At 41.3% G+C, this 18849-nt stretch overlaps 1 protein-coding gene across 3 annotated transcripts in view; it reads left to right on the top strand.

Annotated features, from left to right (window-relative positions):
• Positions 1–18849, top strand: part of LOC121523988 (collagen alpha-1(XIV) chain-like) — a 269909-nt gene that overhangs the window by 207905 nt on the left and 43155 nt on the right. For all 3 annotated transcript variants that reach the window (XM_041809125.1, XM_041809124.1, XM_041809126.1), the window contains exons 34-37: positions 2008–2166; positions 2491–2568; positions 2840–2926; positions 5375–5428. In XM_041809125.1, coding sequence (XP_041665059.1) covers positions 2008–2166; positions 2491–2568; positions 2840–2926; positions 5375–5428 — 378 coding nt within the window. The remainder of the gene's footprint in view (positions 1–2007; positions 2167–2490; positions 2569–2839; positions 2927–5374; positions 5429–18849) is intronic.

The raw sequence follows: 18849 nt of genomic DNA, 5'->3' as shown, positions 1-18849 counted from the left end.
CAATCTGATGGAAGATTTCAAAATAAAAGCCTTCTCAAACGTGCTATGTTCATTGTGCAGCTGTCTAATGTTAAAATGAAATAATTAAGAAACCCCCTGTAGGTATCCCACGTAAGTATTACCCACAGCCCTATCTCATTTTTGGCGCCCCCCAGAAAAAACTGCGTGATGGACTTACACCGTTCCACCACCAGATGGTTATTTCTCCCAAGGCACAATTTTTTGAGAAAAAAAACTGGACTTTTTACACATATTGAGGCCCTGAAAACGGGCCTTGAATCGCCTGAATTCTTCAGACAAACAAAATCCAATAGGGTCCTCGCCGACCCTTGGTCGGTGCTCGGACGCTAAACATCAGTGAAAATAAGACAAAACACCAGAGATACAAGAAAAAGTAAAATTAAAGCTGTAGAAATTACATCCTGATAGAAATCACAAAAAGATAAACAGCTGTAAAGTCCCTCATATGATTAAAGCAGTGTTACTCAACCCTGCTCAACCAGAGCAAAAATGTTGAAAAATACCTTCACAAGAGCCACAGTCTAAGTGGCGAAAGTGTCAAAAATGGCTTAAATTGGCAATGAAATTAAGTTAAAGGGGGCAAAATGTTCAAAAAGGGGAAAAGTAGGCATAAAATGCCAAAAACTGAGTGAAAAGTGACAAAAAAAAGTTACAGGTGGCAAAAATGGTCAACAGCTGACAAAATATGACAAAAAAATAGTGAGAAGTGACTAAAATGGGCAAGAGGTGAGAGAATGGAAAAAAAGCAGAAAATAGCAAAGATTTGAGAAAAAGTGGCATTTAATGGCAAAAAAAGGCAGCTAAAATGAGTGGAAAGCGGCAAAAATAGCAAAAAGTATGATAAAAGATTTAAAAGCCAGGGAAAAAGGGGCAAGAACTGGATAATAGTGGCAAAAATGGGCAAAAAGTGGCAAAAAGAAGCAGCAAAAGTGGCTTTAAAGCAGTAAAAATTGATAAACGGGGCAAAAAAAATGCAAATTAGGGCAGTGGAAATATACAGACAAAAACTAAAGTTGACAATAAAGCCTGCTGTGTAAGTGTGCGAAACAAACTGATTAATGTGGCTTGCAATGGATAATTTCTGAAGTCAAATTTTCCTTTTTTTTAGCTTTTTGGGGGGAATAATATTCAAAATTAAGACAAAAAAAGAGCCACAAATCATCACAAAAGAGCCACACGTGGCTCCAGAGCCACAGGTTGAGTTTCACTGGATTAAAGTATGGTCCAGTATGATGTCATATGATGCACTATGGTAGGATATGATAGGTAGCTGTTAGTCTGTAAAAACAGCTCACGTTTTTTCCATCCAGATAAATGTTGAACTGGCGTTGTATTGCTGCTGGTGCTAAAATCTCCTCCTCTGGACAGAGACTCTAACGTGCAGCTTTTCAATTACATCCTGCAGCAGTTCAGCAACTTCAGTGAAAATATTTGATTTTATGTCTAAATTACATTTGTTGTTTTGTTTGAATTGCTGAAACGTCTTCCTGGGAATCAGCCTCCTGCCAGGATAAGGATAAACATTTCAGGTTATCTCAATCCTACTCTGATTTTAAAGAACACAAACTGGAGGTTTGACCAGGAAAAACAGGTTAGACTACCTGATCTAATCTGATTTCATCATTTCTGTCTATAACAAAAACTCTTTAGTCCAGTCCAGTACCTGATCTGATCAGTCTGGAATAAACATGGTCGAGAGCTTGAGCTTAAATCTGGAGAGGAATCAGTTTGTTTATGTTCAGCATTAAACAGGTAGAGGGCGCTGTTCTGCCACAGAATGAAAACCTGATTCTCCTCAGCAGCATTAATCCAGAATAAATCAGAGCCTGGCTGCTCGGCTCTGCAGATACAGCTGCTGGATTATCATAGACTTTATTCACAAAGACAGAAATGAGCTACACTGACCCAAAAATATTTCCAGGCTTCTGTGGTGAAAGAAAATGTGTCATATTTTATGTAAATAAATGGTACCCTTTCTCCCCACAGCTCCACATTGCAATCAGCAAAACCAGCGCCAGAGTGTTCATGGACTGTAAGATGGTGATGGAGAAGAACATCAACGCCGCGGGGAACATCACCACAGACGGCACCGAGGTCCTGGGCCGGATGGTTCGCTCCAGAGGGAACAAGGACAACTCTGCACCGGTGAGGACAACACGAGCACTCGCACACTTTCACAGAGATATAAAATCAGCAGGTCATTAGGTCACTAGGTAATGAGAGTATTAGAGGACAGAGCTCAACCCAAACAGGATGTTAGACACAGGAATGTAAAGAGCATGTGGTCGATTTCAAAATAAAAGACCAGGTTCAGACGGCTGTTGGTTTATTCCATCATTATATCAACATTACAGGCCAGTGCGAGCAGATAGAGGAAAAGGTGCAGGCGTTGTTGATGTTGCAGGTTAGTGTGTTGTTGTGTCCCTAGTCGATTGTGTTATTGAAAACTTTGTTTTTCTTCTTCTGCAGTTCCAGCTTCAGATCTTCGACATCGTCTGCAGCACGTCCTGGGCCAACAGAGACAAATGCTGTGAACTTCCTGGTCTGGTGAGGGTTCATTTTCTCTCTGTGATCCTCTTCACTTCTCTGTTGGTCCATGTGACCAAATAAGACCCCAAAGTGTTTTTAGAAAACAGAAATTTGAGGATTATTATGACATACGCCAGGTTTACTTCAGATATGGGTTTACAGCAGCCCTTTTGATCATGTTTGACATTTTTTCCTCCATGTGCATGTTTATTCAGCCACTTAGCAATCATTCATTCTTTTTCTTTGTACGTGTTTTTTATGCCATCCTCATCGTGCTGTCATCATCCAGAGGAAGGAGGTAGACTGCCCCGCCATGCCCAAAGCCTGCACCTGCACCCAGGACAGCAAAGGCCCCGCCGGCCCCCCTGGAGTTCCAGTGAGCAACACTTTTGATACTAAATACATGAAATCTCCTGATTAAAGGACATCAGAGTCCCCGATTAAAGAGAAACCCAGTTAAAATCAGAATCTGAAGTTCTAGATGATAGGAGCACAAGGTCGGTCTGGGGGATCCACGTCTGCAGTCAGCGCTTCACTACATGTAGCTGTAAATGTAGTGGTTTATTTGGATGAAAGATGACTGATATATGAATACTGATGTATGCTTTATGCTGTTTATACCACATACACTGACCAGAGTGCAATGGAGTGTCCAAAAAGTGCCACAGTATCTGAGAGTAAAACAGATGAGGAAGTAATGCTAACAGTGTTTGAACAACAAGCTTCAAATATCATGTTATTAAAAGAAATGAGCACATTAAAGAGTCTGATGGCTGCTGACAGGAGAGACTTCCTGCACTGTGGAGGATCAGCCTGTAACTCAGGGGTGTCAAACTCAAGGCCCGGGGGCCAAATCCGGCCCGTGGTACAGTTACACCCGGTCCGCAAGATCATATCCTGTTTTTATTATAACTGGCCCTAAAATAAAAGGTCTGCAGATTTTCTCTGGGATAAAAATGTGAAATGAACCTCGATGATATCAGATATCCTTAAGTCATAAAAATGTGAAAAATAAGGAATGAAAATAATAAGAGACAAAGAAATGTGAGAAAATAAAAACATTTGTATTTTCATTTCATTTTTTTCAATTTTGCATTTTACGTTATTGTTATTATTTGGACTTTAATTTGATATTTCAACTTTTTACATTTATTATTTGAACTTTTTATCTCTTATTTTGACCATTTTCAATGTATTATTTTGACTTTTATCTCATATTTTGATTTTTTCAGTTTATAATTTTGACTTTTTATCTGATCGTTTGAACCTTTAACTTTATTATTTTGACCTTTATTTCATATTTTGACCTTTTAGTTGCATCATTTTAAACTATAAGTCATATTTTTGCCTTATAAACATGATTGTGACTTGTTTTAATGTATTTGCCTTTTAAAAGCATTATTTTAATATCTTTGTTTTGACCTTTTGAACTAATAAGTGTGACTTTTATCTCAGATTTTGAGCCTTGTAACTAATCATTTTGGCTTATTAAAGCTCAATGTCATTTATCTTTAGAGCTAGTTTTTCCCCATAATGTGTTACTGGTGAAAATGAGGTTAACAGTTTGGTTAAATGTGGAATCTGTTAGTCCCTCAGGTTAGACCTGAATCCAGAACCCGGTCCCTTCTGTGACTGAGTTTGACAGCGCTGCTGTGACTGAAGGTGTTCTGCTGAAACACCTCAGGAGTGTGAGGTTTATTGTTGAGTTCAGTCATTCTCTCCTCAGTCACCTGCTTGGTTTTATCCTTGCTTTATGACCAGTTTGTTTACTCTGTTCCTGTCTGCTGAGCGAGCGGCCTCCCCCCAGCACACCACAGCCTTACAGAAGAGGGGTCCCCAAACTTATTTAGCACGTAAAACAACATTGCCACAGAGCAGGGACCCCCACTATCCTTGACGAGGTTAAAGCGTAGTTGTCCAAATTCATGCATATTCAACAATAATCTTGAGCAGACTTGGATTTAAGCATTTTTGAAGATTGCTTTTATTTTAGAATAAATCTCCCCTGCACTAATTATGCACATGTTTTACAATAACGGGTAGAATAAGCACCTAATCATTTGAAAAGGTTATTTATTTTTTGTAAGGCATCCTATGACCCCCCCTCAGTGTCCCATCACCCCCTCTTCTTATACAAAGTGTTCATCTAGCTCACGAGTGTCAAACTCATGGCCCGGGGGCCAAATGCGGCCCACGGTGCTGCTTTACCCGGCCAGCAAGATCATTTCATATTTTAGTTAGAAGTGGCTCACCAGTATGAGGTCTGCAGAGTTCCTCCAGTGTCAAAATATAAATTTAACCTTGAAGATTTTAAACAAACCTTAAAAAAATCTGTAGAGTAGAAATAGTCAGGAATGAGGGAAAGAAATTCATTTGTGTTTTCATGTCATATTTTCATTTTGCATCCCAAGATTTTGACTTTTTATTTCATGTTTTGACATTTTAAACTCATAATGTTGAAATTTTCTCTCATATTGTGACCTTTTAGGTTCAAGTGAAATAAAACTTCACTGACGTTACTCACAGACCAGGAGAAAAAAGAGACAAAACCCTGATTAAGTGTTTGCCTCTAATTTATCAATGATTCTGAAAATCACATCAGTGCTGGTGTGTAAAGAAAGCTGTGTCAAAATGAACCTCTAAATTCTCCAGTCTCATCTATAATACCAGCGGGGGGGTGGGGGGGGGGGTCCTTTACACAGGGGTCTCACCATTTGAAAGAAGTTTGAACAGCCTGTAGCCTTGAACTTTAACCTTCACAGAGTCTGTCTCTGCTGTCATGTCTCTCTAAGTTTCAGTTTCTGAAATTCTTTGTTTTCCACAGGGAGGACCTGGAATCAGAGGAGCCCGAGGAGACCGTGGAGAGCCGGGTCCTGTGGTGAGTGGTGTTGGTTTTATTCCCAATCATGTTGGACGTGTTTTAACCTCCAAAGACTCATGAACATCTGGAAACATTACATTTTGTCTCTCCTACAACATAGTAATGGTTTCTGATATCAGAGATTTTGACAGAATGGTCCAGAATGACCTTTAGGGTTTAGGGTTAATGTTGGGAGTTTTTACTGTGAAATGTTCATTAAAATTTTAGGGAATTTGTTTGGATATTTTGGGAAAATTGCTGGCTGGTTTCAAGTATTTTATTGTAAATTGTGGTGAGATATTGGTATATTTTGGAGCGTTTCGTTGGAGGTTTTGGGGAAATTTTTGCTTTGAATTGGGGGGGGGGTGGCTTTATTGCTAAAGTTTAAAGTTTCACAGCTCATGTCTCAGGATATTAATCTTGATCTGAGAAATGATAATTGTCTGAGCAACCGCTGATGTTTGGCACACACAGGAAGTTTATCTTGATGGATTTTATTTCAGGATGTGCGTTGTTAAACCACTGACCTTCTCACAGAAACAAAATCTTTCCTCCTCCATGCTCATCATACATAATTTTCACCTTGTTCCTACGTCGTATTTTCATCGTTGCACACATCAGACGTGGCGCAGCCTTAGACCTGGACTGGATCTGCTTTTAAAGAAACTACAGAGGCTCTAGGACACTCTTTATCACTGAGCCTCTAATTCTTACAAGCTCCATTTATTCAGTTACACTGAGAAATAACACTTTTAAAGACTGATCCACAGATCTGCAGCTTAAAGAGACAAGAGACTTTTTTACCAAATGAGAAACTAAGTTACAGATCAAATTACTGTCAGATTTTAAATCCCATTTTTAAATGCGGCTGAAATCCTGAAGTGAAGGTACACAGCTTAAGAATCCCGCTAACTGTACATTCAACACTGTGAGGGCAAAAATCAGTAACAGCACCCTGTTAGTTTGGCTGGCACATTTATAAACGTATCTAAAAAACACTTAAATATGCTGGAGTAACACAGTGAATGCCCTCTGTTGTCCTAAGACAGGTTATTACAAACAAACATAAAGAGATCTAAAATGACAGGAGATATCTCAGCTCAGTTAACTAAACAGAACACAGAAAGAGTCAGTTTTATGGACACAGACCCACCTTTAATAAACTGTATGAGTATGCTGAAGTCCTCATCAGGAGAGGACTCAGACTCTCATGAATGAGGACATGACTGGTTTGTTAAACTTTCTTTTTAAATGTTAAACAGTCGTCACAGTCTCTCTGAGCCTCTAACAGACACCCTCTGACTAAAACCAGTTCTGTTCCTTGATTCCATGCAGTCTCCTCTGGTTTGTACTCTAGTATTAATCCTGTTATTGTTCTTCATCTGATCATAGCGGTGAAGGCAAAAGTTTGCCTTGTAGAAGTGGGCTTGTAGAAATGGGTTTGTAGATGTGGGCTTGTAGAGGTAGGCTTGTAGATGTAGGCTTGTAGATGTGGGCTTAAAGAGGTGGGCTTATAGACATGGGCTTGTAGACGTGGGCTGTAGAGGTGGGCTTGTAGACATGGACATTAGATAAACAGCAGCGCTAACAGATGCTTACACTCTGCTTGATTACGCAAGCAAGGAAAAAAAAACAGTGTCATGTTCTTGTTGTTATCTTATGATCAACGAGCTATGAATGCTGGGAAACCACTAGTGTTACATACGATGTTAGATGTACACTTTTATTCCATGAGGAGAGGTGGGCTTGTAGACATGGGCTTGTAGACGTGGGCTTGTAGACATGGGCTTGTAGAGGTGGGCTGTAGAGGTGGGCTGTAGAGGTGGGCTGTAGAGGTGGGCTTGTAGACATCAATCAATCAACCAAACTTTATTTATAAAGAACTTTTCATACATAGCATGTAACTCAAAGTGCTTTACATAGACAAAATAAAAACATTCCCTCACACCCACAACCACCCTATCCCACTATCAACCACCCAACAGACAACAGTTACATGTGCACCCACTCACACACACTCACACACACTCACACACACTCACACACACTGTTTCACAAACACACACACACACACACTAAAACAGTGGACATTAGGCTGAGTACAAGAGGCTGAGTACAGATGAACCAGTTGAGAAAGCGCCATCAGAGGAGCCGTCTGCACCAGGAGCAGAGAGTCACCCACAGCTACAGGACACCGACACAGGACCCAGAGGAGGGATGAGGCAGAGACACCAAACCTCCACCAGGAACCCACGAGACAGACCCCTGCAGCCATAGCCGACCACCGCTCCTGGTGCAGAGGGCTCCCCCAGAGGAAACACTGGAGATCCTAAAAATGATAAAAGGATAAAAATAAGTAAAACCTCAATACAAATAAAAGCTAAGAACTAAAATATAAAATAGCATAACTAAAAAATTAAGGTAGGAAAAGAATAAAATTCATGAATAAATACAGATTGAAGGCCTAAAAAAATAAATTTCATAAATAAAATAGATAAATATTAATCCAAAGCTAAGCTAAACAGGTGTCTTGAGCCTGCTCTTAAAAACATGGACGTTCTCTGCGGCCCTGAGCTCCTCTGGCAGGCTGTTCCATAGACGAGGGCCGTAGTTCTGGAAAGACGCCTCACCGTGGGTGTGTGTCCTGACTTTGGGAATGACTAAGAGCCCGCTGCCAGAGGAGCGCAGGGTCCGCGAGGGTTCATAAGGTAAAAGCAGTTCTGAAAGATAAGAAGGCCCAAGACCATTAAGACATTTAAAAACCAGTAAAAGAACTTTAAAATTGATCCTAAAACACACGGGGAGCCAATGCAGTGATTCTAAAACCGGTGTAATGTGGGCCCGCCCTCTGGTCTTAGTCAGGACACGTGCTGCTGAATTTTGGAGTAACTGTAGACCTGAAATATTCTTTTTGGGAAGACCAGAGAGCAGGGTATTACAGTAGTCTATACGACTGGTGATAAAAGCATGCATCAGCATCTCCGTGTTGGCCCGAGAGAGAATGGGGCGGACTCTGGCGATGTTCTTTAGATTTTTGTTACATTCTTAATGTGTGGAATAAAAGTCAGCTCAGGGTCAAAAATTACACCCAGGTTTTTCACTTGTGATGACGGATTAAAAGACAGTGCTTGTAGTTTGGGTAAAAGTTTCTCTCTCAGGGCCTCAGGACCGATGACTAAAACCTCAGTTTTGTCCTGGTTAAGCTGGAGAAAGTTTTCTGCCATCCAGGATTTGATATCTAAAATGCAGTTAAAAAGAGCATCCATTGGCCTGGTGTCATCAGGAGACATGGAGATGTAAAGCTGTGTATCATCAGCATAACTGTGGAAGTTGATTCCATGTCTCCTGATGACACCGCCAAGAGGGAGCATGCACAGGTTAAAAAGCACAGGACCTAAAATCCAACCCTGGGGCACACCACATGTGATTTTATGGACTTTGGAGGAGCATGTGTCTACACTTACCATGAATGTTCTGTCTGTGAGGTAGGAAGTAAACCATTTGTGTCCAGTACCAGAGAGGCCGACCAGATGTTTGAGTCTATTTAACAGAATAATGTGGTCTACTGTATCGAAGGCAGCACTTAGATCCAGCAGAACCAACACCGTCACCTTTTGTGAATCATAATTTAATCTAAAATCATTTAAAATCTTTGTCAAGGCAGTCTCTGTACTGTGGTTTACCCTAAAACCAGACTGACAAAATACAAATAATTCAGCTGAATAAAAACAAGTTTCTCTAAAATGTGACTTAAAAATGGTAAGTTAGACACTGGTCTGTAATTGTTAAAATCATTCAAATCTAAATTGCTCTTCTTCAACAGAGGCCTCATCACTGCCGTTTTAAAGGAAGCAGGAAAGACCCCCGTCTGAAGTGAACAGTTCATCATGTTTAAAAGCTCGTCTCCAAAAGATCCATAAAATGACTTAAAAAATGGGGTTGGAATTGAATCTAAAAGACATGTGGTGGGCTTCACTAAGGAGAAAACTTCATCAAGCATCTCAGCATTAACCAGGACAAAACTGTCCAGTGTTTCCTCTGGTAGAGATAAACACTCAGACGTGTTAAAAGCAGAGGTTCGGCTGGATAAAATATCACATCTGATAGTGTCAATCTTTCCCCTGAAGTGGGCTGCAAACTCCTCACAGAGAGCGTTTGTAGGAGTTGTTTGAAGTTGAATAAAATCAGGGCTAAAAAGATGGTCAATGGTGGAGAAGAGAACTTTTGGGTTATTTTTATGGTTTGCGATTATTTTAGCAAAGTATGAATTTCTGCCATTTCTGACTGCATAATTGTAGGCTTTTAGATGTTCATTGTATATTTGAAAATTTACTGTTATTTTACTTTTCCTCCATTTTCTTTCTGCCGCTCTGCAGTTTCTTTTCAGTTTTTTGACTTCATGTCTCCATGGGGCCGTAGGCTTAGGGCGAGCCTTTTTCAGTTTAAGTGGAGCAACTGAATTAAGTGCGTATTGAATTCTACTGGTAAAATTATCAACGATAAAATCACAGGGGGCAGGTAAAACAACTGGAGGATATTTTTCTAAAACTTGAATAAAATTTGCAGCCACTTCAAGGGTCAGATGATTCTCACAGAGGTCTCCTGCTGGATAAAAACCGTGATATTAAAAAACACACAGTAGTGGTCAGAGACAGCCAAGTCAACAACAGAGGACACACTGGTGGACAGGCCATAGGTGATGACCAGGTCCAGGGTGTGTCCTCTGTTGTGAGTCGGCTGCATGACGTGCTGAGTAAAATCCATTTAGTTAAGAATATTTAAAAATTCACTTGCAACAGGGTCTAAAATGTTATCTATGTGCAGGTTAAAATCACCGATTAAAATAATCATATTGTAAGAACTGTGTAAAATTGATAAAAACTCTGAAAATTGTGGGATAAAAAGACTGCACCTTTTTGGTGGTCTGTACACTGTCACGCATAAAATTGTAGGGTTGTTAAAAACAATAGAGTGGTATTCAAAACTTGTGTATTGGTCAAATAAAATAGGTTTGGTTGGCAAAGTGTTTGTACTAATAGAAGCAGTGCCACCTCCCCTTTTACCACTCCTAGTTGAAAATGCAAAGTTAAAATCAGGTGGGGAGGCCTCAGTGAGAACAACTGGTGCATCTGCACCCAGCCATGTTTCAGTTAAAGATAAGCAGTCAAGTCTGTGCTCTAAAATCAGGTCATTTATAATAAAAGTCTTGTTCAGCAGAGAGCGGACGTTTAAGAGGGCCATGTTTATGGTAAGTGGGGGCTGATTAACTGTAGGATTTTGTGGTAAGTGAGTTTTAGGGACAGATCTGAGACTATTGAAGTTAATGGAAGATTTGTGGGAGTTATTTGAGTCTATTGGAACATCAGTGGATGGTGAGGGGGAGGTGTATTGGCTATATTGTCATGCAGATTCCAGTGTGAGTTCTATGTTGTGTGAAAGAAGGCGGGATCCAGAGAAATTGGGATGTAAACGGTCCTTTTTGAATAGTCTAGGTCTCTTGAAAAATGTAAGGAAGTTGTCAACATATGGGATTTGGTTTGCAGTGCAGTATGATTTGAGGAATGTGTGTAAGAGTCTCAAGCAGCTGAATTTGATGTCTCCGAAACGAGGTGGTGGAAGTGGTCCTGAAACTATTATCTGATTGTTTAAACTGTGGATTGTGGTGATGAGGGTTATGAAGTCGTCCTTAAGTGTCTCTGACTGTTGTAATCTTAGATCATTGGTGCCAGCGTGAACTACTACTGTTGATACGGAGGGGTGGTGACGGAGGATGTTTGGGGCGGGGTCTGTGATGTTTTTGACGAGTGCACCTGGGTGACAGGAGGTGTGGCCCTTGTTCACTCTCACGTGCCGAAACATTGAAGTGCCAAGGACCAGTACAGATGGGCCAGGCCTGGGTACTGAGTTACGGGTTTCCGCCGAGCGAGCCGGACTCCGCAGCGCCATGGGACCGTCCGCAGGAGCCGAGGCACCTCCGTGCTCACACCGAGCGCTCCCGCTCAACATGCGCAAGGAGGGCGCAGCAGCGGAGCCTCCCAACCCACAGCGCGCGGACGAGCGTTGCATGGGGATGGAAGGAGCAGAGGAGCCCCCCGGTGCACACCCAGTGGTCTGACCAGGCATGTGCGGGGGAGCAGCAGAGTCTCTGGATGGTGCTGTAGTTGGTGGTGGTTGGCGTAGCGACGGAAACTCGCTCTCATGCAATAGCCCCAGAGGTGGTGGTGACCCGCAGTCCATACCTGGCACCCCGTCCTTCCCGGATTTGAGCCGTGGTGAAATGCAGCTGCCCGGTGCGAGTTTTGACAGCAGAGCCACGGGACTGAGGGCGGACTGGAGGCGGCAACACGGTTCGACCTGCTGTCAGTGAAGGAAACTCCTCGTGGTCCAGGACATTAAATCTATTCCCCAGTGCAAGGTCTCTGGTGGGAGGGGAGCAGGACAGCCGGCTGCCCCGCGTCCTGCGGCCATTGCAGGCCCCGACAACAATCCATGGGTCCGACACTGGAGTGGAGCTGATCGGGCCTTTAGGTCTGGCCCCTTGTTGAATCCAGCGGTGTTCATCTGGATCTTTACCAGGGCGGGAAGAGGAGGGCCGGGACTCAGAGGCAGACGAGTACTGGGCTGTGTCTGCTAGCTTGGCACTGGTGGCGGCGGCTCGGGTCTTGCCTAAGATTACGTCCGGGTCTCTTTCTTCATGGATTATTATTAAAGTGGATATCTGCTGTTCAAGCCCGGCCACCTTCTGGCTCAGACCAGCACAACTGTCACATATGGATGTGGAGGTAAGTGAAGCCATGGCTCACCTGTAGCCTGTAGGCTAGGTTTGTTTTTAGTTTACCGGCGTATTGTCCTTTGTGGTTTTGACAATAAAATCCAGGCATCCAGTGGTTAAAAGCACGAATCCGGATAAAATCAAAGTTAAAAGCTACTGCAGTCTTCACTAGATCCCAGAAAGTTTCTTAAAATCAGGTAAAAATGTTTTTTTGGGAGATGGGTCCTCCCAGTAACTCCCTAGTAACAGACGCCGACGCATGCACATCCGACCACTCGACCACATGGGCTTGTAGAGGTGGGCTTTAGAGGTGGGCTTATAGAGGTGGGCTTATAGAGGTGGGCTGTAGAGGTGGGCCTGTAGACGTAGGCTGTAGAGGTGGGCTTGTAGACGTAGGCTGTAGAGGTGGGCTTGTAGAGGTGGGCTGTAGAGGTGGGCTTGTAGAGGTGGGCTGTAGAGGTGGGCTGTAGAGGTGGGCTGTAGAGGTGGGCTTGTAGAGGTGGGCTGTAGATGTGGGCTGTAGAGGTGGGCTGTAGAGGTGGGCTGTAGATGTGGGCTGTAGAGGTGGGCTGTAGAGGTGGGCTTGTAGAGGTGGGCTGTAGAGGTGGGCTGTAGAGGTGGGCTGTAGAGGTGGGCTTGTAGAGGTGGGCTGTAGAGGTGGGCTTGTAGAGGTGGGCTGTAGAGGTGGGCTGTAGAGGTGGGCTTGTAGAGGTGGGCTATAGAGGTGGGCTGGTATCACCTTGATTTTCCTGAGCAGGCCCTGAGTGCTGAACACACTGAACATTAGATAAACAGCAGCGCTAACAGATGCTTACACTCTGCTTGATTACACAAGCGAGGAAAAAAAAACAGTGACATGTTCTTGTTGTTATCTTATGATCAACGAGCTATGAATGCTGGGAAACCACTAGTGTTACATATGATGTTAGATGTACACTTTTATTCCATGAGGAGAATAAATTAAAGCTACAACATGTGAATGTTTAGCACTGAAATATCTATATTGATTTAAAAAGACTATTCCCATGTTCTATATATTTTAGATGAGTTTTTACACTACACTGGATATTTTCAGGAGTTTTCACAGCTAGAGAAATTCTTTATTTTGATTGTAACAGGAAGGGTGGGTGCATGGGTGTCATCTTCCACTGTCTTGCCATCACTGCTATAACAGAGCCTCTCATACATGAGTTTAATATCACAGCAGCCTGGAGCCTCAGACAGAGACAGCAGAGTGACTGGACCAGAACTGCCCCAACATTTAAAGCTTAGGTGTGAAGAGCTGCTGAATAACATGGAAGACAGTCAGTGAGTTTTTATAGAGTCCTGCTTTATTGAGCATTATAGAGACATTGAGATTACATACATGAACACATGTGTGCTTACAGAGGTGCAGTAATGCAGAGTTAAAACATCACAACTACACAGATACTCTCTATAGCAGGGCTGTCACACTCAGTCGCAGAGGGATTAAAGTCTAACCTGAGGGTCTAACAGGGTCCACGTTTAACCACACACTTCACCTCATTTTCACCAGTTATACATTATGTAAAAAAAAAATACTAGCACTGATGATAAATGATTTTGGATTTAAAAAGTCACAGTTATTAATTAAAAGGCTCAAAATCTGAGATAAAAATTCAAACTTATTAGTTGAAAAGGTCAAAACACAAAATAAAATGTTAAAATAATGCTTTTAAAGGGCAAATATATAAAAAAACAAGTCACGATCATGTTTTTAAGGCAAAACTATGACTTTAAATTAAAAATGTTGTACCTAAAAGGTCAAAATATGAGATAAAGGTCAAAATGATAAATTGAAAGGTTCAAAATATGAGCTAAAAAGTCATTATTATAAATTTAAAAGCTCAAAATTTAACATAAAAAGTAAAAATAATAAATCGACAAAGACAAACTATGAGTCAAAGGTCAAAATAATAAATTGAAAATGGTTAAAGTAAGAGATAAAATGTCCAAATAATAAATGTAAAACTTCAAAATATCAAATTAAAGTCCAAATAATAGATTGAAGTCATAATTGTGCAAAATGAAATGAAAACACAAATGTATTTATTGTCTCATATTTGTTTTTCTCTAATTATTTTTATTCCTTATTTTTTCACATATTAATGACTGAAGGATGTTTGATATCATCAAGGTTAACTTCACATTTTTTTCCTAGAGGGAATCTGCAGACCTTTTATTTTAGGACCAGTTATAATGAAAACAGGATTTGAGCTTGCAGGCCGGGTCTAACTGTGCCACGGTCCGGATTTGGCCCCTGGGCCTTGAGTCTGACACCCTGCTCTATATGATCAAACAGGACTTGGATAGATGACAGAATTGACCCTTTTTTCTTTCTGGTAGAATATTTATCATTAAGATAAATGTACTGCAGGATAAATGTTTGTAGTGACATGATGCCTTTCTGTCCTCCTCCAAGGTTCTGGGAATAATAAACATTATCACAGTGACATTTTTACAGAAAGACAGTCGGCCTAAAATAAAACTTACTAATTTACAGAGAATAAAGGAGTTTAGGGGGCTCTCTGACTTTCAGCCATACTTCCCAGCTCTTACCCTTCATCCAGTTATGAATCGGTTTAGAAACAATCTTTTAACACCATGGATAAATACCGAGAGAGATTCAGTGGCTCCAGCCTCTCTGAAAGACGTCATATTAGCAACATGTTAAACTGAAAAATGCAGGATTACATTTGGCCCAATAATAAGTGATGCAATTGACAATGTTACAAAAATTGAAAAGATATAAATGGAAATGTCATTTTAATAATAGATGAGCCTGTTTGAAAAGAGCTCTTCTAGGTTTCTTTCCTTTTTAATCCACATTTAAAAAGCCAAACTGGAACCGGATGAAGAGTCGTTTTGGAGCTAAAGATCGAGCCAAATGATCCAGATCTCTGAGAAGAGATGGACTTCCCATCACAGCGAGTGAGGCTGGGCAGACATCAGCAGTGGAAACAGTCAGGATCAGGTTTAGTTCTCTGAACCAAGGCTAACTGTCATGAACCGAACCAGACTACTGTCAGTCACAAACGCTGCTTAGGAATGTTATGTTCTCATTGACACAGCACACAACTTTAGCTTTATGGGAGGGTTTCTCTGTTCACTTCCTGACCCCTGGAGTATTCTGGAGTATGTGATGTCATCTGCAAAGAGCCAATACCAAGGGACGTAGCAGAGCGTCAGTGCTGAGGGTCATCTGGCGAATCAGAACATGGCATCAGAAATAAGCGTGTGTTGCTTTGTGGAGGCGATGAATTCACGTGAGGGAAGCTGCAGACTCAGAATACTTCAACTAGCTGACAGGCATTACTTCCCTAGTACGAGTAAGTCCTGGAGGTGGGAACCCAGCACCGAAAAAGGGAATAATAGTGACGCCTGGTGGTAAAGGAAAAGATGAGTTAGAATGGTGTTGAAAGGAATTAAAGTGTCGGAAAGTGGATTTTTACCGTACCACAACTACAATCGCGCATGCGTTCTTTCAGAGCTTTCTTCTCTCCCTGAAGCTCGTCTCTCTCTGCAGTGAGGTTCACGTTTCTGGCTTTCTCCAGGTTCAGACTCTCGTTGAGCTGCTTCAGAGTCTGGTTGAGCTCATTCAGTCTGATCATATGTTCATGCAGACTGCTGTTGAGCTGATCTCGTTCTGCTGCCAGGTTCTGTCCATCAAAAGTGGCGAAAATATCTGCAACAACAAAGACAAAGTGAATATTAACCAGATGAAATAATGTCATTTAAAGCAGCAGAAACTTTAGTTTTGAGGTTCTTTTTGTTTGTGTTTCTAACAGAAACTTTAGCAGTTCTCCCGTTGTTGATGGGGCTCTAAGTTTCTTTACATGTAGCTGCATCATCTGCCACGGTCTGATAGAGTCTGTCTCTGGGAACAGATGAGCATCTCTGAGCACTTTAACAGTTTCAACTATTTAAATCATTTACAGCTGGAGTCTAACCTCTGATGGCCCAGGTTGATGAGACTCTGTTAGATGCACTGTTATCACATGTTTGCTCACACACATAAACAGTTGAGGTACATGATGTTGGGTTTTTTACTAATAATCATTTTAGACAAATATTGGCTAAAACCATGACAAAACAATTATTATGTAGTTTATACAAAGATCTTTGATAAGAAAAGCATGTGTATGCCTTTTTTAGGGTTTTATCAGTGAAAAAATTAAAAGCTATGTTTATTTTTTGGCAGCAGTGTTTCGCTTTTTTTCTCTGTTGTGTTCTGGGCGGGGGGGCAATGTGAAACCACTCTGAGTTTAAGAGAAAAAGGCGTCCTCACAGCGTGTGTAGATCCAAGCCAGCACCAGGACATACAGCATCCCCAGGAGGAATCCAGAGAGACAGAAACAGCTCCTTTTCTTCTTAGGGAGCAGTCCTAGAAACACAAAGAACATCAGGAAATGTTACTGATAAACTCTTCTGACTGAAACATGTCAGCATTTTCATCAGTACTGGAAGTTTACTCCCATTATAAAAGCGTTTGATCTTTAGATGCTATGGGACCAGTGTTGTAAAGACACAGACTTTTAACATGGTGCATTAGACCAAACTGAACAAATGTTCCTAAAACCTGAGCTTCCACACTCAGCAGAGAGGGGCAGCAGACACATACATCAGCCTAGGGTTAGGTCCACCAGCTCTGTGGACCACATGAGACCCAAACACAGAACCTTCAGAGGTCTTCTGGTAGAACAGGAACCACTCTGCTGCTGCTGCATGCTGATTTGTCTGCATTGATCTCTTCTATATTTGTTCATTTTTAAATAATTGTTGTTTTTATGAATATAAACAGAAACCTCAGCAGGTCTTAGAGCTGCTGATGTGGCTCTCCAGCACCAGGACTCTCCACCACCCCCTTAACGACAAATGTAATCCCAGATTTCTGAACATTTTCACTCCTAGCCAAATGTTTGAACAGAAAATGTCAGTGTTTTTGTAGAACACTGCAGCCGTATTCCTGGTGTCTTCCAAAGCCGTGAGGGTTGACACATAAATAAAGGACAATCACGTTAAAAGGAGGGTCTCACATTTCCATTAAGGAAAATGAAATTTCATGTGTGGTTTCATGGTGTTTTACGCTTGTGCTCAGTCATGTGTGTGCGTGGTTACCCCCCTACATGTGTGACTACTATGTTAACCACAGCAGCTCTCTGAAGCTCTATGCCACTGATCATCAACTGGCGGCCCAGGGGCCACATCAGGCCCCCCAAAGCTTCCTGTCCGGCCCCCGAAAGATCATTGAATTCAGAAAAGGAGGAAAAGGAGATTTTAAGAGTATCCTTTGGCTCTAAATAACTGCAGCTGTTTAATCTGTCCCACAAACTATTAAAATAGTTTTAGGATGACTGAACATTTGATCTGTTTTTACAGAAATTTAGTCAAAATTAGTCTATAATTAAAAAATGGTTATGGTTGGCAGAAGTGCTGCAAAAATTGGCAGATAAAGTTGTGAAAAGAGGTTAAAAAATGGTAAAAGATGGAAAAAGGGGCAACAGGTATCAAAAATTGCTTACTAATGACCAAAAAAAGCAAGAAAGTAAAGAAAAGGGGTTAAAAAGTGTCAAAAAATGAATAAAAGTGACACATATTCTCAATAGCGTGGCATAAAGGGGATAAAAGATGCAGGAAAAGTGGTTTAAAATCTTTCAAAAATTGGGTTGAAGAGGCAAAAAGGAGCAAAAAGTTTCAACAATGGGTTAAAAATGGGGAAAACATTTTTAAAATTTCAAAAATTGTTGAAAAAAATGTAATAAAAGGGGTTAGGGTTGTACAAAGGGGATAAAAGATGCAGGAAAAGTGGTTTAAAGGGGTTAAAATCTTGCAAAAGTGTCAAAATGAGTGTCAAATGGGTTAATACTGGTGCTACATGACAACCGGGGAGGGCCCATTCTCTGGGATTTTCAGGTCTGCTGCATTAAAGATAACAGGGATAGACAAATGTTCTGTAGTTTAAAGAAAATACAAATGCTTCTACAATAATATTCCCATCAAAACATTTATTTAATTTTTGTTTATTTGAAAGTCTGGCCCCCAGAGTTTCTGTCCAGACTAAATCTGGCCCTGGTGCAGATGTACTTGATGACCTCTGACCTGTGCTGAGTTGATGCCATGATGACTGGAAGCTTGTCCCTTTCTGCTTGTTTTTAGTACTTACTGTGCTCCCAGACCTCCTGGTTCTCGTAGATCTCTATTCTCTCCTCGTTTCCTCCTGCAGGCTCTTCCTCTCCATCGCTGGCTCTCTCCTCTGCTGCTTGAATCTCCTCAGACATTTTAGCACAAGCTGAGATGAAGCAATGCTGTTGGTCTCTGCTTGATTTTCCGATGTGTCATGGGTTTTTTAATGTGAGCGTCCAGGAAATAAAAGTTCAGATCTCTTATGCCCTGATATTGATCTTTTCTCTCTTACATCAGCCCCTGTGTGTCTAAGTAGATGAAGCTCTATAAACTGATGTTCCTTTTCAGTCAAGTCTTATGTTAAATTAACATTTACTGTGTAAAAACAACCGTTTGATAAAACCTAAGCTATAAAAACAACCTGCATGACTTTGACAGCAGTCCTCCCATTAATGAGTTTGTGCATCCTTTATGTTTAAATTTAAAGCCAACAAGCTCCAAACACTGTTGTCTTTAATATCCT

Source organism: Cheilinus undulatus, linkage group 16 (assembly GCF_018320785.1).
Source record: "Cheilinus undulatus linkage group 16, ASM1832078v1, whole genome shotgun sequence".
Lineage (NCBI taxonomy): Eukaryota > Metazoa > Chordata > Actinopteri > Labriformes > Labridae > Cheilinus > Cheilinus undulatus.
The sequence above is the reverse complement of the archived record's forward strand: the minus strand, read 5'-3'. Positions and strand labels throughout refer to the sequence as shown.